This window comes from Mustela nivalis (assembly GCF_964662115.1).
Source record: "Mustela nivalis genome assembly, chromosome: 4".
Taxonomy (NCBI): domain Eukaryota; kingdom Metazoa; phylum Chordata; class Mammalia; order Carnivora; family Mustelidae; genus Mustela; species Mustela nivalis.
In genome coordinates this window covers 47,524,844-47,551,050 of record NC_139023.1, presented here as the reverse complement: position 1 = coordinate 47,551,050, position 26,207 = coordinate 47,524,844, and the positions used below count along the sequence as shown (strand labels likewise).

Sequence of the window (26,207 nt, the reverse complement as noted above, 5' to 3'; positions counted from 1 at the left end):
AAAATATAAATAACTATAGAGACCATCAAGAAATGCAGAACATTGGGACACCTGGGTGGCTCAGTTGGTTAAGCAGCTGCCTTCGGCTCAGGTCATGATCCCAGCGTCCTGGGATCAAGTCCCACATCGGGCTCCTTGCTCTGCAGAGAGCCTGCTTCTCCCTCTGCCTCTGCCTGCCATTCTGTCTGCCTGTGCTTGCTCTCTCCCTCTCTCTCTGATAAATAAATGGAATATTAAAAAAAAAAAAAAAAGAAATGCAGAACATCTAGAAGTAATGTGGGAGTTAGATTTAGGATGAGAAAAATTATAGCATGCTTTGTATGGTGATGGAAATGATCCAATAAAGAGGGAAATATTGATGCAGGGAAGAAATGCTGAAGAAATGCTCTGGACTCATCAGGAAGAGATAGGGTCCGGTACACAAAGTGGATGCTTAGACAGTTCATCTATAGTAACAGGTGGAAGGCAGAAGGTATCAGAACAGATGTGGTGCAGAGGGCTGATGATAGTTTTTTCTGACTGCATCTCTTAAGGCTCATCTGAGGGAGAGGAAGTGTTGAAAATTTGAGAAGAGAGGAGGATTTGAGAGTTGTCCAGAACAGTGGGAGAGACTGTGTACCTGGAGATGTGTTAGTTCAGGATGCTAGAACAAAATACCATAGACCGAGTGGTTTAAACAACAGACATTTATTTCTAACAGTTCTGGAGAATGGGAAGTCCAAGATGAGAGGGCTGTCTTCCTGGCTTGCAGAGAGCCACCTTCTCACTGTGTCCTCATGTGACACAGGGAGAGAGAGAGCATGCCCTTGGCACTAATCCTGCCCTGGCGGTCTTACTCTCATCACCTCACCTAAGTATAATTACCCCCCAAAGACTCTATCTTCCAATATAATTCCATTGGGAGTTAGGGCTTCAACATATTTTGAGAGGACAGTCAGTCCATAACAGGAATGTAATATGCTTCCCAAGCATTATGAAGGGCCCTCCTGAAGTTTCTGGTGATGAATTTAAATTCAAGTGAGCTATCAGGCATTGTGTTTGTGTTTGTCTAGTTGAGTTTAGCTGTCTGGGCCTAGGCATACTCAGCAGACAGTTCAGTTTAACCAGGACTGGGATTTTTCCAGGTGGCCATGATGAGGGGAGGGAGGAAAGGAAGAGTGGTTATGTGATGACTGACCATAATTTAAGCTGGCCAAGAAGGGAAATAAGGACACAAAGATTAGCGACAACATGGTAGATCAGTGTTTTGTATACCCTAGGGGGTTGGAAGAATTTTGGGGATTCAGGGTACCAGAGGGAATGAACTAGGAAGAGAGAAGTTACTTGAAATTGAAAGGTATGGAAAGATTGCAGGTATTAGTAATGACAGATCTGAGGTATGACTTTGCGGTTGGAAGCTGAGGTAGGCTAGAGCAAAACCACTGGAAGAGGAATTCAGAGTAATGAGGTATTGGTGTGATTATTTCAACAAATAGGGATTTTCTTTTTCATGTGTCATTACTTGAAGTTTAAAGAGAAGTGGGGTTAGGGAGGAAAGAAGGAAGAATCCAAGAAACCCATATGATGCTTGATTACATTTTTTTCTGTACCTTAATGTCCTAATGCTAATAACCTAACCCAGTATTACAGGTCCCCATCATGAGCATTCTCATAGCTGAACTCTCATAGTCTGTATTAACATTAGTCGTTTTTTGTTTGTTTGCTTGTTTGTTTGTTTGTTTGTTTTAATGCGGTAATTGTTGGTTCTTCAGTATTGAATACATTCTTGGATGATCCTGAATTTGCTGATACTGTGTTGAAAGCAGAGCAAGCAGTAGAATTTGGAGTTTTTCCAGAAAGAATCTCTCAAGGTTCAAGTGGAAGTTACTTTGTGAAGGATCCTAAGAGGGTGAGAATTTCATAGATCTAGTATACATAACAGAAGTTTTGGAAAACACTAATTTAAATGTGAAATCATTGTGAGGTTCTGAAGATATTTTCCTAATCTGATTGCACCCTTTTCAAAAATAAAGGTTAGGTTTTTTGTTGTTTTTAACTAAAGCACTCTATTATTTAGAAATAGAGCTCTTCATTTTAAGTCATAGTTTGCTGTCCTATTATTTTAATACATGATCTCAAGCATTTATGGAATACTCATATTCACAGCAAAAGATTTGTTGAGTTTATATTCATAAGTCCTAACTTTACAGTAACTATATTAGCCAAGCAGAGTAGAAATTTAAACTTTAAAAACATATTCAATGTAATTTCCAGATCTTTTTCAAAGGCTTATTTTGCCCTAGGAATTTTTTCCCAGAGGAGACTGGGCAATCTGAAAATTGAAGGCATTGGAATGTGACATAGTGAAATGAACCAAAGTATAATTTGAGGGCAGAAAAGAGAAGTTGATATGGGACTTTGTTCCACTTAGTCTAGAATTTTTCAGAAATCTATGTTATTATCTCTAAAAGCTTTCTAAATGATACATAGCCAGCAGTTCTTTTTTCAGGAGTAAGAAAGATTATGATTTCATCCTAATATTTTTTACAAAGATCAAAGTTGTATTTTAAAACATAGTCTTTTTTGAATTTTAAATGTATATGTAAGTCATGTCAATCTATCAACCTTTATTCTGAGTTTGATTTTGTAATTTGTTCTTGTTGACTTTTTTACTAGTGATTTAGACTTTATTGCATTATAAAGCAATTATATACTTAAAATTATAGTAAGGCTTTTAAATCTTGTCTAAGGATAATTCACCCTCTAATTTAATATGAATATATTTTATTAGACTGGTAATAAAGATTATAGATTTTAGATATCCATGAGCAATTTTTTTTAAAGGAGAGAATTTATTTAAAACTGATTCATTAAAAAAAATTGGAAAATGATTAGGGTAGGAGAATCTCACAGCATAGAGGTTCACATATAACTATCATTACCTTTGGATTTAGAGACTACTTTTTGTCATTGGATTTATTAGTTCATTTAACAAATGCTTGAATGCCTACTGCATACTGGGCACTGTTCTGAGTACTTGGAATATAGCCCTAACAAGCAGTCTCTGCCGTTATAGAAGGTACATCTAATGAGAAAGTAGATGATAAATAAACATATAATTTTGATAATTAATAGATGCTGAAAGATAAAATCATTTCACCTAGAATAGTGGTTTTCAGATATTGTAAAATTGCTGTAACCCTTCCATAACTTGGAAGTCCAGTAATAAAACAGATAAAGTCAGAGTTGATCCAGTTAAGTGGCATGGGGTCTTAGAACCATACCCTCATCTCTACTCTCACCTTCCCTAGTATTTCTCAGAGCACAGTTTGAAAACTACTAGCCCAAGGGATTATTGATTTTAGATTGTTGAATAAGAATGAATATAAAAATATAATTAAAACTGAACCTCTTAATATGTAAGAGTAACGCCCAAATCTGGTGGGAAGAAATACAAAAAGATTTCTCAAAATGCATTTTGTGGATTATTGTCTCTCTATATCAGAAGTCTAACAAAATTTCTGCTTTTTTATATAGAAAACTATAGGTGTGTTTAAACCCAAATCAGAAGAGCCTTATGGTCAACTGAATCCAAAATGGACCAAATATGTTCATAAGGTCTGCTGCCCTTGCTGCTTTGGTAGAGGCTGCCTGCTTCCTAATCAGGGATACCTTTCTGAAGCTGGTGCCTCCCTTGTAGATGAAAAGCTTCATCTGGGCATTGTACCTAAAACAAAGGTAAAGGAGAAATTGTTTTTAATTATGTACTTCTAATTTATAGCCTATTTCTCTGTGAACACTTTAGTAATATTTCTAATGACAGCCTAAAGCTGAGCCTTTGGTTTGGTATCCAGAGTCATGAGAAACTAATTGATTCTAGTGGAAATCCACAAAGTGTCCAAGGGGAATATCCCACACTCATACAAGCTTAGATGGTGCTGACAAGGGGAAAAAGAACTAACAGTTTGAAAGCAGAAAAATATTGAGGTTCTAGAAATTCTCCTGAAGGTAGAGATAACTAATGCGCTCGAAAGACCGCTATTTTTTTTTCTTTTTAGCCTTTATAAACTTTTACTTGAAGACTTCCTCACAATATTTGTTCCTAAATCTGCGGATGATTACTTTTTGCTTCCACTAGCCAGTTTTTGACTGTCTCTCCCAGAAATACATGCCATTTAACTGAATTTGCAAAATCCCTAAGCCTTTCTCTTTTAGATTCTCTGAGGCATTTACTATAGGGTTAAACTCTGCTAATTAATGGTTTTAAAGTACATTTCACGTAGTATATGAGTAGAAATATTATAATGCCAATTCTAATAACCATTTTTTTTAAAACTGTGTGTTTCTAGGTGGTTTGGCTTGTCAGTGAGACATTTAACTACAGTGCAATTGACCGTGCAAAATCTAGAGGCAAAAAGTATGCTTTAGAGAAAGTGCCTAAAGTAGGTAGAAAATTCCATCGGATAGGACTCCCTCCTAAGGTAAATGGGTAAATGATTGTGCTAAGTTTTATTTGGGGGGCAATTCAGCATGTATTAACTGAGCACTGTGTGCTGTAGGCTGCAGATATAATAGGAAGGAAAATGGGTTTTTCATCCTCAAAGAGCTTATAGTGAACAAACCATCTCAGTGCAATATGATAAGAGAGGATAAAGGATGGGTGTCTAACTTAGTTTGGACAGGGAGTGTTTCCAGGAGTTTGCACCTACAGCTTTATAAAGAACCAGGCCTGGGTTTTCCTCCCAGCTTCTCCACCAGTTAGCTCTGAGACCTAACTGTCCAAGTCCTACTTTCTAAGCCCTAGGCTCTATAAAATGGAGGTGAGAAAAACTACCTCCTGGGGCTGTGAGATTAAATGAAGAAATTCATGTCAAGTACTTGGTATGGTGCCCAGCACACAGTGTAGTAAGTTGTAGTAACTATGTGTACTGGCTACATACTAGATACCTTCTTTCTTACCACTGTAAAATAAAACGTTAGGAATGATTAGCAGCTAGCTAAGCAAGAGTGGGGACAGTAAATGGGAAAGCATTCTACAAGAACTTTGGGCTGTTTTTTGTTGTTTTTTTTTTTTTAATTGTGATTTTGTTTTGTGGTTGCAATGCATTTGTCTAGATAACAGAATCTGAAAAAAATTAATGGTTAACTTAAATTGTTTTTAAAACTGTACTCCAGGTATGCAGGAAGTTTGAAAATCTTTATAAGGCCTGTTATTCCTCGGATATGCTGAAATTAAGTGTAACTGAAGAAGGCTATTGTTTCCATGTTTATGACAACTAGGACTTAATTATAAGTGTTTTAAAGAAAACCTTTTAGAAGTAGTTAAAATTTCATGCCAACAACAAGAATATAATTTTAGGATAAGAAATAGATTTTCTTTATGGAAGTTTATATTTATGAGGCCAGCTAGGTGACCTGTAGGTCCTGTGCTGGAAATACATGTAGTAATTTTAGTGACAGAAATGGATTTTATTATTTTTTTTTTTTTAAGATTTTATTTATTTGACAGAGAGAGAGAAATCACAAGTAGGCAGAGAGGCAGGCAGAGAAAGAGAGAGGAGGAAGCAGGCTCCCCGCGGAGCAGAGAGCCCGATGTGGGGCTTGATCCCACTACCCTGGGATCACGACCTAAGCCAAAGGCAGAGGCTTTAACGCACTGAGCCACCCAGGCGCCCCCAGAAATGCATTTTAAAGTGGACATATTTTCAAGGAAAGGGTTTTCTTAAAATCCACTGTGGAGTTTATGACTGATTGATAAGTTCTTTAAAATTTATGACAGGATCTGTAATCTGCAAAGTCAAAGAATGCATTCTTTTTTAAAAATAAATCTATATTCTGTATTTTGTAAAAAAAAAAAAAAAAAATCCTGAAGTATTTCATTAGTAAGATAAAATTGCACTGTTATTAAATGACCAGGATAGGTGTACTATTTGGCTTCCATAATTAAAGTCATTTTAAGGAATATTTTTAGAAAACAGCATTCTGAGTTGAGATTATCACCTTGAGAGGCATTTTTTTTTTAATTATCCTAAAATAGTTTCTGTGCTCCTTAAAAACCTAGGGTTGAGCACTTTTAGTTTGCTATGTATTCTTTGTATAATTATTTAAAATTAGTGTATAAAAATAGTTTTGATAAGTGTGGTTATATAAATTAGGGTTAACTTTTTTGTTTTTCTTAACTATGTTTATAATAAAACATTTATGATAATACTGCTAAGAAGTTAAAAAAGTAATCCCTTTGTTCTTGTACTTTCTTTTCTAACTATAGTTCTTAAAATTATAGATTGGTTCCTTTCAGTTATTTGTTGAAGATTACAAGGAGGCTGATTATTGGCTTAGGAAATTTGAAGCTGACCCTTTGCCTGAGAATATTAGAAAAGAATTTCAGTCACAATTTGAAAGATTAGTTATTTTGGATTACATCATCAGAAATACAGGTACTGAAGCTCTCTTATTTGTTCACTCAGATCTTGTTAGCTTGCAAATTATTCAACTCTTTATTTTTTTTTTAAGATTTTATTATTTGAGAGAGAGAGAAAGAGTACAAGCAGGGGGAGAGGGAGGAGCAGACTCCCACTAAGCAGGGAGCTCCATGTGGAACTCAATCCCAGGACACTTAAAATCATGACCTGAGCCAAAGGCAACCACCCAACCAACTGAGCCACCCAGGTGCCCCTATATATTCAACTCTTGATGCAGAAGTCTTGAGGCCACTTTTTATCTACCTGCCTTGGAAAATGGAGATGTAGTACTGACTCCCCTGGGCAAAGTTAATCCTGTACTTGAGATCCTAACTCTTAGAAGGCTCCTGCTGAGGTGATAGAGGTCAGTTCCTGTCCCTACTGGGGAATTTCTGGGCAGTAGGACAAAGCCAGAAATGTTATCTGCATAATATGAATAATTAAAATTATTTGTGTAAATTACTTGAGATGCTTATTTTGACATTAGATAACTGTTAGTATAGTCTATAAATACATTAAACTCTAATTTTTTCTCTTCTAGAAGGGAGCCATGATGTAGATAATCTAAACAGTGGTTTCCAAATGTGGTTCCCTGGACCTTATTGGGTCAGCATTATATGGGACTGATTATACATGCATCTTCTCAGAGGAGTGCACCCCAGCCCTACTAAAGCAGAAAATCTGCAAATGGAGGCCATCCGTCTGTTTTAACATGTCCTTCAGATAATCTGATGCACCCTGAAGTTTGAGAACCCCTGATTCAAAATGTTTACTTATTTATTTTAGTTTCTGGAAAAGCATGATTATACTTTTCCAGAGTTACCTTCTTAATTAATGTGGTCCTGGATTAATGTTAAAATTGATGTAGAGACTAGAGTACTTCTATGTAGACATTAGGTGAGAAACTACCCAGAAATTTGCCTGGCAATAGAGGTAGATTTTTTTTCTTCCTTAGGTAGAGAAATTATTCTGGATTTTAACAACCTTGATTTAATAGTTTTTCTGGGGGGAGTTTAAGATTTTTTTTATTTATTTGAGAGAGAGGGAGAGAGCGGGCACTGAGCATGGGGGAGGAGCAGAGGCAGAGGGAGAAGCAGACTCTACACTAAGCTGAGAGCCTGAAGTGGGGCTTGATCTCAGGACCATGAGATCATGACCTGAGCAGAAAGCAGACACTTAACTGACTGAGCCTCATAGGTGCCCCAATTTAATAGTTCTTAATAATAATTATATATATATCTCACAGAGTGGTTATAAGGATTTAATGAATTAGTACATGTCACATACTTAAAACAATCCCTGACACATAGTAAACTCTCAAAAAATGTTAGCTAACATTTGTAAGTATTTTTTAGTTTGTGTGTGTTAAATTGGAGCTCTTAATATGTAAACATATGCCACAGATAACCAGTCGAGGTCTTGAAAACCAAAAGGCAACTAGATTATTCCCTTTGATATTAAGCTATGATACCCATAAAAAATGAAGTAACAGGGATGACAGGGTGGCTCAGTGGGCTAAGCCTCTGCCTTCCGCTCAGGTCATGATCTCAGGGTCCTGGGATTGAGCCCCACATTGGACTCTCTGCTCGGCAGGGAGCCTGCTTCCTCCTCTCTTTCTGCCTGCCCCTCTGCCTACTTGTGATCTCTCTCTGTCAAATAAATAAATCTTTAAAAAAAAAAAAGTAACAAATTTGTTTTCTTTTGAAAGACAGGGGAAATGATAATTGGTTAATCAAATATGAAAAGCAGAAACAGGGAAAGGAAATAAAGGTAAGGAAATTTTAAAATTATACACATACACACAAAATTTCTATAAAAGTTTCCTTAAATTTATGTTATCCTTCATTTCTTCATTTCCTTCACTTAGATCCTTGGTTTTATCTCCTTTTTCTGTCTTTCTCATCTTTTTTCTTTCTTTCCTCTGTTTACATTGTATTTTTAAAATTCTATTTTTCTAAATCTCTGTAGCTTTTTTTTTTTTTTTAATGTTGTATTGGAATGGAAGAATGATACCAGCTGGGTACTTATTTTTTAGAACTTGGGAAATTTGTTGTAGAACCACTACATTTATTTTGCCTTTATGTAATAAAAATAAAGGCATCTGATATTTTTTGGTCAACATGTTTATATTTTAGTAATTCACTTCTTTTTGAGTCTTATGACTCAATAATGTGGATGAATCTCAAAATCCTGCAGAGTGAAAGAAGCTACACCCAAAGGGAACACACTGTCTGATTCCACTTACATGAAAACCTATAAAGTGCAAACTAATAATCCCTGGTGACAGAAAGCAGACCTGGTTGCCTGTGGGTGGGGCCGAGGGAGTGAGGGAGGGAGAGACTGCAAAGGACACCAGGAAACTTGGTGAAGGTTTCACATCTGCAAATGCTTATCAAATTGTACACTTTAGTATGTGAAGTTTATTGAGTGTAAATTATACCTCAGAAAGTTGTAAATAGAAAAAAAGAAAAAGAAATGGCAATTGTAACAGAAATGGGTTTAAAATACACACATAAATATATATATTCATAATAGTTTCTAAATATATTTTATTGGTATATCTTAAGCAAGTAGATTTTCTTGAAAACTTCATTCTTTTACTCTTAAGTATTTTGTGCACTTTCATTGAGTTAAGATACTTGATATAAACTAAAAGAAACAAACCAGACATATATCAAACAGACCTTCATGCTAATACTTTTAATTTTAAAGTTATCTTTTTCAACTTTTTGTTTTTATGCAGGCCACTTAATAATGGCAGCTGTTTATGTTTACGTAATGAGTATTCCTTAACATGAAAACCCTCTTGCTCTCAAGGTCTTTGTTTCAGCTATGGAAGACTGTAGAAGTTAGGAATGGCCTGCATTCTGTAATTAATAGTATTTTGAAGATTCCTTTTGCTAGACCTTAATTTATTTGGTTTTGGGGGAATTGTATTTAGAAACATTTTGTATTTGGACTAATTATTTCTAGGGGACCCTAGAAAAGATTAAGTTTTTAGTAAGGTAACTTTGTTAAGTTCTCTTAAAAATATCAATATTTTGCAAATGTCATACATTTAAGCAGTGCACCTAGCAATAAATTGTCTGAAACAACATACTTGTAAACCTTAATAGTTCTAGGCCCTCTTCCCCAAAGAGGAAAAAAAAGAAACCATTACTACCTAAATTATAATAACATTTAAAAAACAATGATTATAAAATCCTTACTGATTTATAAGACAGTTTCTCCCCTTTGAGGGTAAAAATTTTTATTTTCTGGCAACTTATTTTTTATTTTTATAGGCTCTTCAAATAAAATGTCATAAACCTCAGTAATTTTTTTAAATTAATTTAATGCTTGACCTTTTGGAAATATTCAAAAAAACTTACCAGTAGACCATCTTTTTCATCTTTAGGAAACGGATTGGATTGATGATAAAGAATCACTTATTAAAATAGCTGCAATTGATAATGGTCTGGCATTTCCCTTTAAGCATCCTGATGAATGGAGAGCATGTGAGTATTTAGAACCACCTATGGATTTGAAAGACCCGCGGATCCCCTTACCCAAGAATTCAACACTACGTGACCATGCAGCCCCCTTGCCTATGTGACCATGCCTCGGCTATTAGGAGAAGGTATCTTGTTCAAACAGGAGACAAGTGTCATGCCCTAAAAGCCAAGCAGTTACAGAAAGGCAAAAGAGCAGTTACATTGAATTCAACCCTGGGGGAAGGGTCTTTTCACTGCAAGGGGAGGAGGGGTACCTCTTACACAACAAAAGAGCAGTTAATTAGTTAACGACGGGGTGGGGGGGTGTCTTTCAGATTCTATAACTACCCTATTCCAGAATAGGAAGGCAGCAAAACTTATTGATATCAAAAAAGGAGAAGAAAACCTGGGTGAAGGATAACCATTGATTGGGGCTCTCTGTTCTAGAGGCTGGGGATGGAGAGACGTGTACTGCAAGGGTCTCGCCTTGTATTGTTTACTTAGCTTTGAATGACTGGGTCTGGTTTTGGTTTTTTGGCTTATGTTAGTCTTATAGAATAACTTTTTACATGTTTACAACCTGAGCATCATCTTTTTTAATATTTGGATGGACTTTAACTTTAGTGTTTTGGGTAGCATTCACTTACAAAACAGTTTAGGCCTACCTCCCTGCCTTCTGCCTTCCTAGTAAGTGACTATTGTTTTACCTACCTGACCAGTCTCTTTTGTGGTTAAAGGGCTGGTTTGCTACATCTTCTTGAGCTAGTTTAAGACATTTTTATTTTCCTTAAAATTGTTCATGACATCTTGAGATCTAGATTTATGAGTTCAAAGTTTTTTATAGAATTCTCTTACAATTAAAAATAAAATCCCCTCTATGCATGTGAAGTATTAAGGGATGAAAGGAAATGATATCTAATTTGCCTTAAAATATTTAGGGGGAGGGAGAACAGGGATAAGTAAAACATGTTTTGTAAAAATTTAAGAATAATTAGATTATTCACAATATAGGAATTGTACTAGTTTTTAAATTTTTTTGTTATTTGAAATATATGTAATGTATTTTTAAAATAATCTCATATTAGAGCACTTGGGTGGCTGAGTTGATTAAACATCCAACTCTTGATCTCAGCTCAGGTTTTGATACTAGCATTGTGAGTTTGAGCCCTGCACTGGGCTCCACTTTGGGTGTGGAGCTTACTTTAAAAATAAATAATAGGTAATCTCTGTATCTATGACTATGCTTTTTTAAATACCTACTGTTTATTAGTGGGCTTTTTTTTTTTTAATCATTAAGCTTGTCACAGACTTGTCTATTATAAAGCATTGGCCTTTTTCTCTTTATTTATTATTTATTTATTATTATTTATATAAATATATTATTATTTATTTATTATTACCTTTATTTTTTGCTTTTTTTTTTTTAAGATAATTGGTTTGTGTTGGTCAGTTTTTCATTATGTTTCTTTGCTTTTTTTCTCATTGATTTGTGTTTTCCATCATTATTCTTTTCTTCTATTGTATTCATCCCATTTTGCTTGCCTATATATTTTTCTCTAGGCATCCTTTTGATTAAGCCACAGATTAGATAGGGGCTGTTCTGTTGTTTTGCTCTGTATATTCTTGCTATCAGATTTACCCTTTGACGTGAGTAACTTAGGATGATTTTGTTTGGTTTTAAATTTTCTATGCCAGTTGATTTAAAAAAAAGAACTACCCCTTGTCATCGAGTTTTATTGCTTTGTGATCTGTGAATGTGGCTGCGTGAATTCTGTTTGAAATTTGTTCGTAATTCCTTTATAATCTTGTAGATGGTCAGTTTGAAGGTACTTGAAAAGAATGCATTTGGACAAGTTCTGCATCTGTCTATTAATTAAAGTTTATTAGTTGTTAGCCAAGTCATAATTTTTTTTGAACTGTTAATTTTTGAGAGTTAAAGTTGAAGTTCACTGTGATTGATTCTGGCAATTTCTTACTGCATTCTATACCCTTTTTGCAGTGTATTTCATGTACATAAAGGCTTAGCATTTTATCTTGGTGGTGGCTTGTTTTATGGGTGTGAAATATATCCCACTTTATCCCTCTCAGTGTTTCTTACTTTTCTTATTTTACCTGTTGTAACATTGCTATACCTCATTTCTTTTTATTAGCATTTACCTGGTATTATTTTATACTTCTATTTTTTGCTTCCATCATTTTGTTTTAAGTATATGATTTATAAACAACACTTAACTGGATTTTTTTTTTTTTTTTTTTTTTTTACCAATCTGAGATTCTTTTAATAGGTACATTTAACTCTAGTTAAAGTCTCAATAAATTACTGATGTGTTTGAACTTTTCCTGCCATCTTATTTTTTTTTATTGACTGTAAATTCCACTTGTTTGTTTTTTTTTTTTCCTTTCCTTTCCTTTGTTGAACTGACTTAAGATGTCTTTGTTTCATTGTTTTTTTTTCCCTCTAATAGTTTGGAATTTATATGCAAATTTATCTTAAAGTGTTAAGTTTAAGGTTCCTATGATACACTTGGGAAACTCTGCTAAATATACTGATGAGAATTAAGAATCTGAAATTTGAAAGAGGAATTTGTGTTGAGGATATAGGTTTTAAACTGTCACCTTGGTAGCAGAAGCCATGGTGTCGTTATTGTCCAGGGAAATCATGGTAAACAAATACCATCACTAGGACAATGCGAGGTACACAAATACTCAGTAAATGTTTCATGGATGTTTAGCAAATGAAGGAGAGAAAGGGGGGAGTGGTGGCATTGAATACAAGAGGAAAAGCCAGCAAACCAGAGAAGTAGCTTAAAAGATAGAAGAAGGTAAGCTTTGTGAGAGCAGTGTTTCCAAAGCCACACAGGAGAGGATTTTATGGAAGGAGATGATCAAGAATAGCACTACTTGCTATGGAGACATTAAGTAGCATGAGCACAAATGGGCCTTTGGAGAGACTCTTATGAAATGACTGGTGGTCTTAGGGGAGAGGTTTTTTGTTTGTTTTGTTTTTTTATTTAGGTAAAGAGTGTACTTAGCTGGAGAGAGGCAGAGGGAGAGGGAGAAAGAATCTCCAGCAGACTCTGCACTGAGTGCGGAGATGTAGGATTCAATCCCCCAGCCCTGAGATCATGAACTGCGCTGCATTTGAGAGTCAGATGCTCAATGGACTAAGCCACCCAGTTACCCCTAGGTGAGAGAGTTTGAACTGAGGGATAGGGATTGGAAGTAAAGGCAGGTATGGAATAAGGACTTTTGTGTGGATTGGTCAGGAAAAAGTGAAAAGGAAATTAGATACAGCTTCAGGGAGATGTGGGCTAGAGGAAAGGCTTTCTTTGGAATGGATAGTGTACTTCCCAGGGTGCACAAGGAAATAGTAAAAAAAGAAGTTAAGAAGGAATGACTCTAGATAGATTTTTTTTCTTAGGGCTTTCTAAATGGTAGGAGCCATCAAAGCTGGAGGTTGTCATTGGATGAAACCACAGTGGTTCTGTGGGCGATCATATTGTCATAAGCCTTACATTTTCTTTCAGGAATCTGAATATGCCCCTACTTTAGAAGATTCTACTACTTTACAAATCTTTCTGATCCTAGTACTATGTAGATTGAATGGTCTTCTTAGAGAGAACTAGAATTAGCCTGGAATATTAGATCTTTGATCCCTTAAAGGCAGTTACCTTATTACCTACTAATGATTTAAAATTTTGGAACATCGTATGTTTATGCACATGGTCAATTCCTGATGATTTGTTACGAAAAGGTCAGGGAAACGTCAGCGATGGCATTTGGTCTGGGGCTGTGAACAAATTATGTGTGTCCCGTAATTTCCAAACTCAGGAACCAGAGATTCAGATATAGTTCTTGATGTAGGGCTGTTTGAGATAGGCTCATTATTGAAATTCCTACTCTTTACTATTTAAAAGTCAGGAACCTGATTCGTTCCAGTAATACCTTCCTGTGCTTTACATCTGCACTTGATCTTAGCTGAAAGGCCAAGAAGAGATTGTGCTTTACCATCTAAATTGACTGTCCAGACTTGGAATTGGGATGATCATTCTCTGATAACTTCTTCCTCTCTTTCTTTCTCTCTTTTGTTAGATCCATTTCACTGGGCTTGGCTCCCTCAGGCAAAAGTTCCTTTTTCTGAAGAAACAAGAAACTTAATTCTACCATATATTTCTGACATGAACTTTGTGCAAGATTTATGTGAAGATCTTCATGAACTTTTTAAGGTAAATGAATTTTTAGTCACTTATTGCAGAAAATGAAATCTTATAATAGAAGAGATTTTCTTAATAGACCTAATTTGCAGTTTAGTGCTTCTGGTATCACTACTTGCAATAGAACCTAACTTAAGAAGGAATTAACAGTTTTACTTTACAGGAGCATAAATTTGTGAGGCTAACACTGATTTTGAGGGTTCTCTGAGACTATATTAAAAGTTGACAAGTTCTCTTCAAAAGTTGAGGTTTTACAAAAGTATTATTTATAATAAACGCTTAGTGAGCTGCTATGATTTAATCGCTCAAAAAAGCCTAAACCCATTGGCTGGAAGGTCATTTTAAATCCTTTTGGATCCAGTTGGGGTATAAATAAACTATTATTGTCATTCTAGAGGCATCCAAAAATAAATCAAGTAAAAACACTCTTTAAACGTTGTCTTAACTATTAAGAAGGCTTCGAAATGGCCTTACATGCTAAGTTGAAGAGTTCATTTGTTTTCCAATATATGTTTCAAAGATATTGATTTTTGAAATTATAATAACATGGGTTGTTTTTTTTCTTCCTATTCCATGAAAGATTGACAGAAAATTTAACAAAGCCACTTTTGAAAGTCAGATGTCTGTGATGAGAGGTCAGGTAAGTTAATATTATTGTGATCTTTTTCATTAAGAAAAAAATCTTTCTTTGAAACAGTTGTTAACTTTTTTCTCCATGGTGACCCAAAGATGCAGTTCTTTTATGCTGAACCAAAATAGCGCATATGATTAAAAATGAAATGGATTTCAATAGTGGCTTTCCTCTTGTACTAAATTAATTATTTTTTAACTTTTTGTATATCGTTTGTTAGCCAGTTTCCCTCTCCTTTGAATTCTTTGTCCTCATTTTGATAACTCTTTTCCTGAGTGTTACTGTATTTTTCCTCCTCAAATCTACTTGCTTGGATGTTTCAGTACCAGGTTCTGTCGCATGTTGATTTTTCTCACAGAATGTGTTTGGCCTTTCCCGGAGCAGTCAGTGAATCACCATGTCACCAAAGCTGAGCAGTGACTGAGGCATAAAAGTACTAATTGTAACTCAGTCCTGTCATCCTTTATATCTTCTTTACTTAGAGATACAAGGTGTTAGGTCTGCTGGTGTGGACCTGCAGGCTGGCTGACCTACCGACAATGTCTGGTCCTTCCACACTCTCTTAGTACTATTTAGATTCCAAAAGGAAGACTTGACATTAAAATAAATTATTGTAAATAATTTTGTAAATATTACAAACAAATTATTGTAAACACTGTCTTTTTCTTCCTAAAGTATGCAGTTAATTTAAGGTAGCTATATGCTGCATACCTGGGGCAAACAAGTCTAGTTTTTGTACTGATTTATATATTATATAACTTTAACAAATACATATAATTAAATTAGATAAGCGTTGATTCACCAAATATTTATTGCCAGAAAGTGTTCTAGTGATAGAAATAAAACCATGAGCAAAACCCAGTTCCTTCTTTTCTAGAGCATGAGCTATGAGGAGGAGGCCAGGAGTCATGGAAAAGAGATGGATTATTATACCTCTCTGTGCTCCATTGTATTTATGTGGTCCTTTGCTGGAATCATAAGTTTTAAATAGTAAGCGAAATGGCTGGAGAAATAGGCCACAGCTAGATCTTGGAGGCCGTCAGTGCCAAATACAGATTCCATGTGGAAGGGTTTGGAGCCCTGAGAAATTACCATTCAGAAACGTTGTGATGAGACTAATATTTCTGGAGAGGGCACCTCCAGTGTTGCTTTTGTGAACTCCCTGAACTTGTGCTAAATTCTGTTTATATGTGCATTTTGGGGTGGGGGTAGGCAGTAGGATTTATGTATCAGCAAAAGGAGTCTCCAACCCAAACAAAGATTAAGGACGACTGCAAAAGGTGAGGCTGGACAGTGAGGTGCAGATTTGCTCAGCAGATGAGGCGGCTGAAGCCGGGGAGCTTTGGAGGGAGGTGAAGTAGGTAATGCAGGCATGTATGAAGGGCTCTGGTGATCAGTGACTATAATTATATTGAAGAGTTACCATCCCAAACTATAGTTGAACTAAATTTTCTGGCATAGATAATTATGCCCTAAGTTAACCCTTTTGCTTGAAACAAAATTGATTTATTAGTATGCTCCATCTTCAAGAATTCTCTTATCCCTAAAGATATATCTTATCATAGGAATTCTTTTTAAGGGAAAGCTGTAAATAATTGTGTCAGTTTTAATTGTAGATTAAAGTTAGTACCTGAGGGATTTAAATATAAATTTTAAAATATTTGTCTGGAAAGATACGGAGACATTCCAGTTCTGAGGTCTGTCACAAAGTTAGACCAGAGGCTATCTGCTATTTTAGGTTTACTTACTCAGATCCTGTCTCATTCACAAATGCAATAAGATAAAAAATGACAAACTCAAGATCTGGGGGAAGAAAAAGATAAATGATGCCTCGATTATATGTTTTAATTTGATTTTGCTTTTTTAAAAAATTTTAATTTGGTTTTGTCTTTCTGATAGTGAAAAAGAATAAGGTATCCTGACCATGTACATGATTACATATGTATGTATATATGTATATTTATTTATATATGCATATGTATGTGTGTGTGTGTGTGTATATCTTTCTTTTTGGTTTTAGCGGTTTTTTTTTTTAAAAAGGATGTCTGAAAAGTTAGATACTACTTTATGTCCTAAAGTAAATTAGTAAAGTTTGAGGACCAGTGAACTAGTCTAAGAGAGAACAAAGTCTGTATGTGGAAGTTTGTGAGTGTATATGACCTGCCTTTGGCCTAACCACCACATCCCTACCCAGTTCTCAAATGTGGCATCCATGGAGACTAGAGTGTTTCTCCTTGCCTGCAGTGTTTAGGTTATTTCTAAAAATAGTCTTCTCTGATTTAAATGCACAACAATAGATTTGTTTGTTCTCTCAAATGAAAAAATGGGTGATATGTAAGGGAGGGAATCAGATTTTAAGTCAGTATAGGGTCCTTTGTTGTTCATCGCTTTTCATTCCAGTTATTTGTTCATATGGCTGTTTCTAGAATATGTGTAATGTGTGTTTCTAGAATATGTATACTTCAGTGTGTTTTTTTTTTCTCCTGTTTAGTCTTCTCTCTGCCCCAACACAGTACATGCTCTGTAGATGTTTCTTTAATAAATAAATGCTAGATCATCAAGTGTCTTCTCAACTTTCAAAGAATCATTAATATTTAGGATAGCTTTAGGACTGAGTGATTTTTGCTATTATGTGTTTAAAGATTGTTAAGCTTGTAGAATGGCTTTCATTTTCTTTATACCATTCTGTTTTCCAGATGCTCTATAACAATCAGGTCTTCAGAGTCAGGAAAATACTAGATACTACTTAAATTAGTGTATTTAGGGGCACCTGGGTGGCTCAGTTGATTAGGCGGCTGCCTTCAGCTCAGGTCATGATCCTGGAGTGTCAGGATGGAGTCCCACATCCGGCTCCCAGCTCCTTGGGGAGTCTGCTTCTCCCTCTGACCTTCTCCCCTCTCATGCTCTCTCTCTCAAATAAATAATAAATAAAATATTTAAAAAAAATTAGTGTATTTAGACTAACATTTTTAGAATTCAATTTTTAAAAAACCAGAAGAAGAAATTAACCAGAACATTTCATTCCTCAGCCATGCTGGTTTTTATTTTCGTGATAAAGACAATGCTTATAAGTGTGAATTTTGTGAATTCACACTTTTTGTGAATTATCCAAGTATAGCCAGCCTAGAAGATTTTAAGGCAAGAACTTAAAAGGGATCCTAAAACATAAATACAATGAGTAACTACTGTAGATAGTAAAGATTTATTTTCCTGAGTTGTTAAATACTTCAGATTTTCTAGAATCTAAACCATCTAGTTTTATTCTATTCCAAGTATTTGAATTTTATTTATTAGTATGGCTTTATGTTGAAACCTTTATGCTATCACCATTAAATAATCTTTACAAGAACCACTAAAATGTATACTATCCATATATTAGATATTTTCAAATACCCGAAGGAGCATCTTTGTTTCTAAAGTACATAACAAAGGGGAGTTTTTTATCTGATATGCAGAAAAAAAGAAAATGAATTATTAAAATTTTATTTTATCTGAACAGAGTAGAATAGGCTGTAAGCTATGCATTAAGTTTTATACCTTATTTATGTGCTCAAGTAGCAATTCTGAGAGTATGTTTAAACATGGAATGTAATATATTTTAATCTTCCTAGTTTAATTTTTTCCATATAAGAGTATAAACTCTTAAATGAAACTTTATTTTAAATGGCTACCTTCCCTAAATTTTTAACTCCCTTGGCTTTCATCATGCTTTCCCATCGCACTCTTACCCTATAATCCTTGGAATAATTTAGTGATTTGTGCTTATTGACTCCTCTCCCTGCTAAAATGTAAGCTCTGTGGAAGCAGGGGTTTTGTTTGTTTTTTACTGATATGGCCCCAGCACTTAAAGCCTAGCACGTAGTAGGCATGCAATAATTTTTTTGTTTCTGAATGAGTTTATGAAGGCAAGTATGTAGTTAAAAGCAGACTTTTTTAAAGTTTCTATTAAATTCCACTTAACATACAGTGTAATATTAGTTTTAGGTGTACAGCTGAGTGATTCGGCACTTCCATATAACACATCACAAGTTCACTCCTTAATCCCATCAACTGTTTCCCTCATCACCCTCCACTTCCCCTCTGGTAACTATCAGTTTGTTCTCTATAGTTAAGAGTCTGTTTCTTGGTTTGCCTCTCTCCTTTTCGCCTATGATCACTTATTTCTTAAATTCTACATATGAGTGAAATTTCTTACATTCTACTTTTGAGTGAAATTACATGTTGTCTTTCTCTGACTTATTTCACTTAGCATAATGCTCTCTAGCTCCATCCACATCTTTGCAAGTGGCAAGATTCCATTTTTTCTTATGGCTGAGTAATACTCTTCTGTATGTATATATTCTACATCTTCTTTACCCATTCATCAGTGGTGGTCATACACTGCTGGTGGGAATGCAAACCAGTGCAGCCACTCTGGAAAACAGTATGGAGGATTCTTAAAAAGTTAAAAATAGAACTATGCTATGATCCAGCAATTGCACTCCTAGGTATTTACACAAAGAATACAAAAATGCATGACTTGAAGGGTTTGAAGGGTTACATGCACCCTGATGTTTATAGCAGCACTATCAACAATAGCCTAATTGTGGAAAAAGGAGACAACTTGGACCAGTCTACGTTTAGCTTCTATGTCATATGGAGAATGTGAAACCATGTACTTTATTCAGTCTGTTGGGCTGAAATATGGGATGGAATAAAAACTCTAGTTATGAATAAATGGTTAAAATAATGTCAGTGAACTGAATGAAGGTTTTTGTCTTATGAACTAGTGAAAATATCTCTTTCCACAGATCTTAAATCTTACTCAGGCACTGAAGGACGGGAAGAGTCCTGTTCAGCTCGTACAAATGCCCTGTGTGAATGTGGAACGCAGTCAAGGTAGAAATCACGGTCGGATTGTCCATTCGAGCAGTTCTTTCACCCAGACTGTCCACTGCAGGAAGCCATTCTTTTCCTCCTGGTAGCAGATGTAAGAGTAAAAGAAGCAAACTGTTCGGCATTATTATGTTGTTAAAACAATACAGTAATGCAAATCTGTTAAGAGCTCCCATTGCCAAAACCTCAAATAATGTAAGTCTTTAAAAGGTTATCTTTTGAATGTAATCAAAAGTTTACAGCTTTTTTGTCCAAATATTAAATTTCTATTTCAGGGAAGAAGTGATAGGTCGCCTATATTGTATTTTTGTAGAAAAATTGTATTTTATGTTGTTGATGTTAGTTTAAAAGGTAATTTCTTGGTTTACATATTCTGAAATGACTGTAATTACTTTAGAATCCAAGTAAAAAAGTAAGGTATTTTTTGACTTTGAATAACTTTTTATATTCTTTTTAAACATTGAGAAGGATGTTCATGTTCACTCTTCTTACATTATAAAAGGCCTGTGAGGGTGAAACTGCTCTTGTGAGTTTTAATAAGTGGTTAATAGAAAAAACAGGTAAGAATAGAGCAATGTTGCCTTAATTGAAAAAGCTGCTATTTTAGAACTTGAATAAGTGTCCCTAAAGTGACCATTGCTATTAGGGACCAGAAAGTTATATTTTGGTTGAGTAGAAGGTGACCATTTTATTTTCTGTACTTCAGAATATTTTTGGTCAATTATTTTGTAATAGTAAGGAAACAAATCTAAAGATATTCTCCCTTTAGAAAAAAAATGGAAACACTCAGCTGAGACTGGAGGGGACTAAGAGGAAATTAAGGCAGATCTCTAATATTTTGAAATTCCAAAATAGCATTAGAAGTCCCTTTTGTTTCTTGCATGGGATCAATTACTTAATCTATTAGTACTTTAGAGTACTGATCTTACTCAGTTTAGTAGTTCAGTTAGTATTAACTTTACCGAAAAGTAAACCAAACCCCAAAGTATATATTGGATTGCATTTTGGGGTCCTAGGGCATAAGTCCTTAAAAATAACAGTCATATTGTAGAGTACTTGAAATCACCATGTTAATATAATGAACGGTCAACTTTAGAATATCAGCCCTAACTAAAGGGGAACGTGACAGAGATAACCATGAAGTCATTTATAATTTGATTTTGAAAATTAATATGCCAGACATCCTAGGACTTTGTAGGACTTTGTAGCACCTTTAACTCACCAAGTGATTTAAATTGAGACAAGCCGAGTATGAAGATGTGATTGCAAGGAACTAGAAGCTTCATTCTTTTCCTTTAGGCCCAAACAAGTAACATCACCACTCAGACTAACCTGGCATTTGTGGTCTGGGCCTTTTGGTTTTTTAGCTCTCTGTCTTGTAATTTTTTCTTTTTTAATTAAGTATTTTTGGTAAAAAGTATTTCATGAAGGATAATTAGGACAGAAGACAGGTCTGCAGATCCCTCTTCCTTCACCTTTCTCCCAGTCTCCATGGATGCGGCAAGTGAGAACACTGCCGCCCTCAGTACAGCCCCACTGGACACCTGTGTTCTTCTGCCTCCCCCGAACTTCCGCCATCTTCATGCTGAGAGCATGGGAAATTGACTGGAAATTCAAAATGCAGCTACCATCTTTAGATAAATACTTGTAATTAAAATGTGCCTTTTGAAGATGTGTTCTAAAAGAAATAAGTTGTTATGATGTGGGTACTGCTTTTGTAAAACAGTTTTTTTGGTATTTTGAGAAATGCTCTATTAATTTTTATAATGGAAAACTTAGTAAATTCCTACTGTTTTATATCCTGAAGTTAAAAATAGTGTGGAACTATTTTTTAAATGGCTTGACCCAGGCTAGAAGAGTAAAGTTGAAATATTTAAGATATGATCATAAGTCAGAATATATTGGTTATATTTTGTAAATTTTCATGAAATTGATTCTTATTTAAATACTGTGTTAAATTTTTTAGTGAGTATATTTATAGTGTCAAACTTAGTAGACTAAAAGTAATAAAAATCATTGTCTTAAGGTCACGGTTCTCCTAAAGTATATATATTGAATATTTAGAATGTTTGTGAACACATTTATGTTTATAAATGACATCAAACCATCATTTCCCCTGTATATTAGTGGTATAGTTTAATTCTTTAAAATTTCAAAAGCCTTATTTAAGTGGAACCTTTATAATTGGAGACATTTTGCTTTTGTTTAATTATATGCTTTCTTATTCTCCCCCAAATTTGTCAGCAATTGGCAGCTGTGGAAAACCTGTGGTAGGTTTTGTGCAGACTTGAAAACAGTTTGAGTCACAATTTTTTTTTTATTTAAAGTTCTGTACTGATGGAATTAAAACCTTATTAAAAACAGCAAGTGTTCTTTTATCACATTACATCTGAAATCCTTTTACAGACGCATGAAGAGATAAGGTCTTACGTTTTACAGTCTGTTTTTGCTCCCAGAGTTGCTTGGGCAATGGTACAGAGTTGTGGTCGCTCTACCTCTGCCAGCCTCTGTCATGGCTCGTCTGGGGCCATGTGACTGAGTGCTGGCCAGTGAGATGTGGGGACAAGTGATCGATGTGACTTCCGGACCTGGCAATAAAACTCACTGCCCTCCCCTGCAGTGGTCATGATTGACCACTCTCTTCTCTTCTTGTTTGCGTGTATACAAAGAATTGGCAGAATGCAGGCAGCCGAGGCCTGTTGGTCACAGCTTGGGAGACTTCCAGGGGAGCACGCTGTGTGGACTGTGATGTGAGCAAGGAATAAGTGTTTCTTTTGCGTCTCCAAAGTCTGGAATTTATGTATTGTGGCATTGTCGCCCTATCCTGGGCATTATAATATAAATAGAAAAATACAAATCATTTAAAAATAAAAAATCAGTTTTAGGAGATACGATGGTAGCAGCAGCGAGTGGTTTTTTCCTCTCCCCGAACCCCCAGGTGTGCTATCTTATAGCAAAAAAAAAAATAAAAACAAAAATAACCATCTTTGCTAAAATTAGATGGTTGAGTAGTAACCCTGTGAATCCCAGAATCTGAGCAGTTTGGGCTGAAACCATCAGTCGCAGTAAGATCACTTGGGAAGAACGGCTTTTGAAGAGTAAGCAGAAGCAAAGCAAGGGGACTTTTAGTGTCTGGCTCCAAAACCACAGTCAGAACAGGGCTATTCAGCATTCAGTTGGCAGCTAGGAATAGGAGCCCACAGAAAGGTCTGAGGGTGCTAGGGCAACCCACTCTGCAGAGGTCCCAGCAGTAGCCCAGAAGAGCACATGCAACTGCCCTGAGGGAAATGATCAGGTGTAGAGCACAGATTGGCAAGGGAGGGAAATTGGGGGGGGGGGGTGTATAGGAGAGAAGGTTCTGACACTGTTGGAAGAGGGGATGCAGTGAGACCGAATATGGAAAGTACTAACGCGGTACACAGAAAACCATGTCCTCCCTCTGCACAGTAACTGCAGGGAGAACCCTCAGACCACAAAATTAGGAAACTATCCTGCCCCACCTCACCTCCTACACAGGAATCTTCTAAAAAGACAGGGAAATCCTTCTTAAACACAACCACATCTTAACACCGTGCTCTAAAAAAGAAAGATAACGGTCTGTATAGCATACGCATGGAGAGCGAAGATCCCAAGCATTCGTAAAGCAGAGGAAAACTGATCTAATATTTTTAAAAATTATGAAGGAATTGAGGAATGATAGAAGCTCAAGAAAGAAGACGAACATCAATGTTGGGAAAGCTCAGTTTAGATAAGCAAGCAACGGGAGGAAATAAGATGAGAGCTGACAGGGCTCAGAGCAAATATTAGAGTTAAAAATACACGTCAGACATAAACTGGAAGGACTACAAGAGCAAACAGACAACATATCCACAGAAACCCTACAGCAAACATCATACTGTTGAAAAGTCTCAGAGATCTGTATTAGTTTCCTATTGTTGCTGTAATAAATTACCATGAACTTTAGTGACTCAAAACCAATACAGATCAGTTCTGCAGGTTCGAAATCTGATATGTTTCACTGGGCTAGGGCTAAAATCACGGTGTGAGCAGGACTGCGTTCCTTTCTGGAGGCTCCAGGGGAGAATCTGTTTTCCTACCATGGCCAATTTCTTGAGGCCTCACACATTCTTTGGCTTGTAGCCCTCTTCCTCCCATCCACAAAGGCAGCAACAAGAGGTTGAATTCTTTTCTCATCACATAGCTCTGACACTGAATTCTGCACACCCCCCCCCTTGCATTTTTAAGGACCCTTGTGATTACATTGGATCCATGCGGATGATCTAGGTTTTTTCCCTATTTTAAGGCCTGCTGATATACAACCTTAATTCCATCTGCAGCTTTAACTCCCCTCGGCCATATTAACGTGTTCACAAGTTCTGAAGAGCAGGACATGGGCATTTTGGGGGAGCTATTCTGCCTTCTATACTTTCCCTCACAAATTGGTTACATGACCAGGATGTGACACGCACACACACACACATATACACACACACATATACACACACACATATACACCCACACACACACACAGCAAACCTTCACCTTCTCCCCATATATAGACCTAAAAACAAGAGCTGAAACTTGTAGGAGAAAACCTTAGTGACCTTGCATTAATAGAAGACTTCTCAGAGCAGAAATGGCACAAACCATAAAAGAAAAAATTTGAGAAATTGGTCTTCATCAGAAACTTGTACACTTTAACACATACTTAAGAAAATGAAATTTCCGGCCACAAACTGGGAGAAAATACTTGGCAAACATATCCAATAAAAGAGCTGTATCCAGAAATCCAGAATACATAAAGAGATTATACAACTCAAGAAGTAAAATTACCCAATTAAGAAATGAACAAATGATTTAAGCAGACCCTTCACCAAAGAAGGTATATGTCAATGGCCAATGAGCACCTGAAAAGGGGCTCAGGATTATCATCAGGGAAATGCAAATAAAAACCATGGGTGTAGTTAAACATCTACCTATCGTGCCACCCAGGCTTTATCCTTACTGCACAAACAAAAACAGACAGCCACATAGAAATATTCAGAGCAGCCTTTTTTGTAATACCCCAAACTGGAAATAAAAATTCACCAAAAGGTGATATGCCCAAAAAAAAAAAAAATGTCCATAAAACAAAAGGGAACGGTCTATTGGTACACACAGCACCTTGGATGAATTTCAGAATCATTATGCTAACTGAAAGAAGCTGGAAACAGAGCATACTGTAAGATTCCATTTATATAAAACTTTTCTAAAATGAAAATCAGTCTTGTTAAAACAGAATGGTCTTTCTAACTTCAGAAGAGTTGTGAGGGCTAGGAGAGTCTGGAAGCAGATCTAAAGGGCACCAAACACACGTGAAGTATAAAATTTATTTCTAAATGATCTGAAGCAAATACAGACTGTCCACCTTTGTTAAAATCTGAGTGGTAGGGAATTTTTTTTAATATTCTCTGTTACTTTCCATATGCTTCAATTATTTCATTTTTTTATAAAATAAGCTTTCATATGAGAGCATATTGATCTGAATGCTGTGTTTACCAGCCTTTATTAATGTGCTCCAGCTACCATGACAAGACTGAGTGGCTTAACCAGTGGAAATTTATTTTCTCATAGTTCTGGAGGCTGGGAGGCCAAGATAAAGGTGCTGGCAGGATTGGAGTCTGGTGAGGCATGCCTCTGGTTATGGAAAGCCACCTTATGTCCTCACATGGCCTTTTGTCTGTGCACTCATCCTGGGGTTTCTTCTTTATTGATTTATTTGTGAGACAGCACTCACTAACAGGGGTGAGGGGGCAGGGGATGAGCAGAGGGAGAGGGAGGAGCAGACTCCCTCCTGAGAGGACCTTGAACCCAGGGCCCTGGGCTCATGACCTGAGCTGAAGGCAGACACTTAACCCAAATGAGCCACCCAGGGGCTTCTCTTCTTTTTATAAGGACACCAGCCCTGTTGGATTAGGTCCACCCATATGGCCTCCTTTAACCTTAATTACTTCTTTAAAGGCTCTATCTCCAAATATATAGTCATATGCCTAATGGAAGAGGAAGATCATCATAAGATCTTCTGAAGTAAGGTCTGAAAGGCTTTTTTCTTAACATGCGAAACTTTGCAACTGGATTTATAATAATTATTTTGACTACTGAAATACCTTCTTGCTTATTGCTGGGCTCATGGTGAACAATGAGTTGTGAACCAGGACGGCTCACTTCTCAACATCGGCAGATACATGAATTTGCTCTGGCTCTTTTTCATTTCCTAAAACCCCAGCTCCTGGCTGGATAATAGTGTGTATAATAAATATAAATCACTCATTGAATTCAACAAACATTTGTCAGGTACTCTGTATGTGAAATTCTCTAAAAGCTAGTAGGACTACAAAAATCAGTAAAATATATTTTCAACTCTTGGATTCTCACTACAAGGACTGCTCAAAGAGAAAAGAAAAACCCGAAAATGATAATAGGACTAAAATCAAATATTTTCTAGAGAATAACGTTCTAATCTTTGTGTGTCTTACACTTGCACTTTCCTACCTTTGCCTCTTAGCTTGTAAATTCCTTGCATACAAGGGAGAGA

General features: G+C 36.0%; 1 protein-coding gene across 4 annotated transcripts in view; it reads left to right on the top strand.

Moving 5' to 3' along the window:
* The window catches only part of PI4K2B (phosphatidylinositol 4-kinase type 2 beta), a 30,906-nt gene extending 8,384 nt beyond the window's left edge, over positions 1–22,522 (top strand). For 3 of the 4 annotated variants that reach the window (XM_082728038.1, XM_082728040.1, XM_082728041.1), the window contains 9 exons: positions 1,752–1,888; positions 3,517–3,717; positions 4,329–4,460; positions 6,263–6,416; positions 8,149–8,210; positions 9,838–9,937; positions 14,006–14,139; positions 14,708–14,767; positions 19,549–22,522. In XM_082728038.1, coding sequence (XP_082584164.1) covers positions 1,752–1,888; positions 3,517–3,717; positions 4,329–4,460; positions 6,263–6,416; positions 8,149–8,210; positions 9,838–9,937; positions 14,006–14,139; positions 14,708–14,767; positions 19,549–19,722 — 1,154 coding nt within the window. In that variant the 3' untranslated portion in view covers positions 19,723–22,522. The remainder of the gene's footprint in view (positions 1–1,751; positions 1,889–3,516; positions 3,718–4,328; positions 4,461–6,262; positions 6,417–8,148; positions 8,211–9,837; positions 9,938–14,005; positions 14,140–14,707; positions 14,768–19,548) is intronic. The other variant, XM_082728039.1, reaches the window with a different exon arrangement.
* The last annotated feature ends 3,685 nt before the right edge of the window (positions 22,523–26,207 follow it).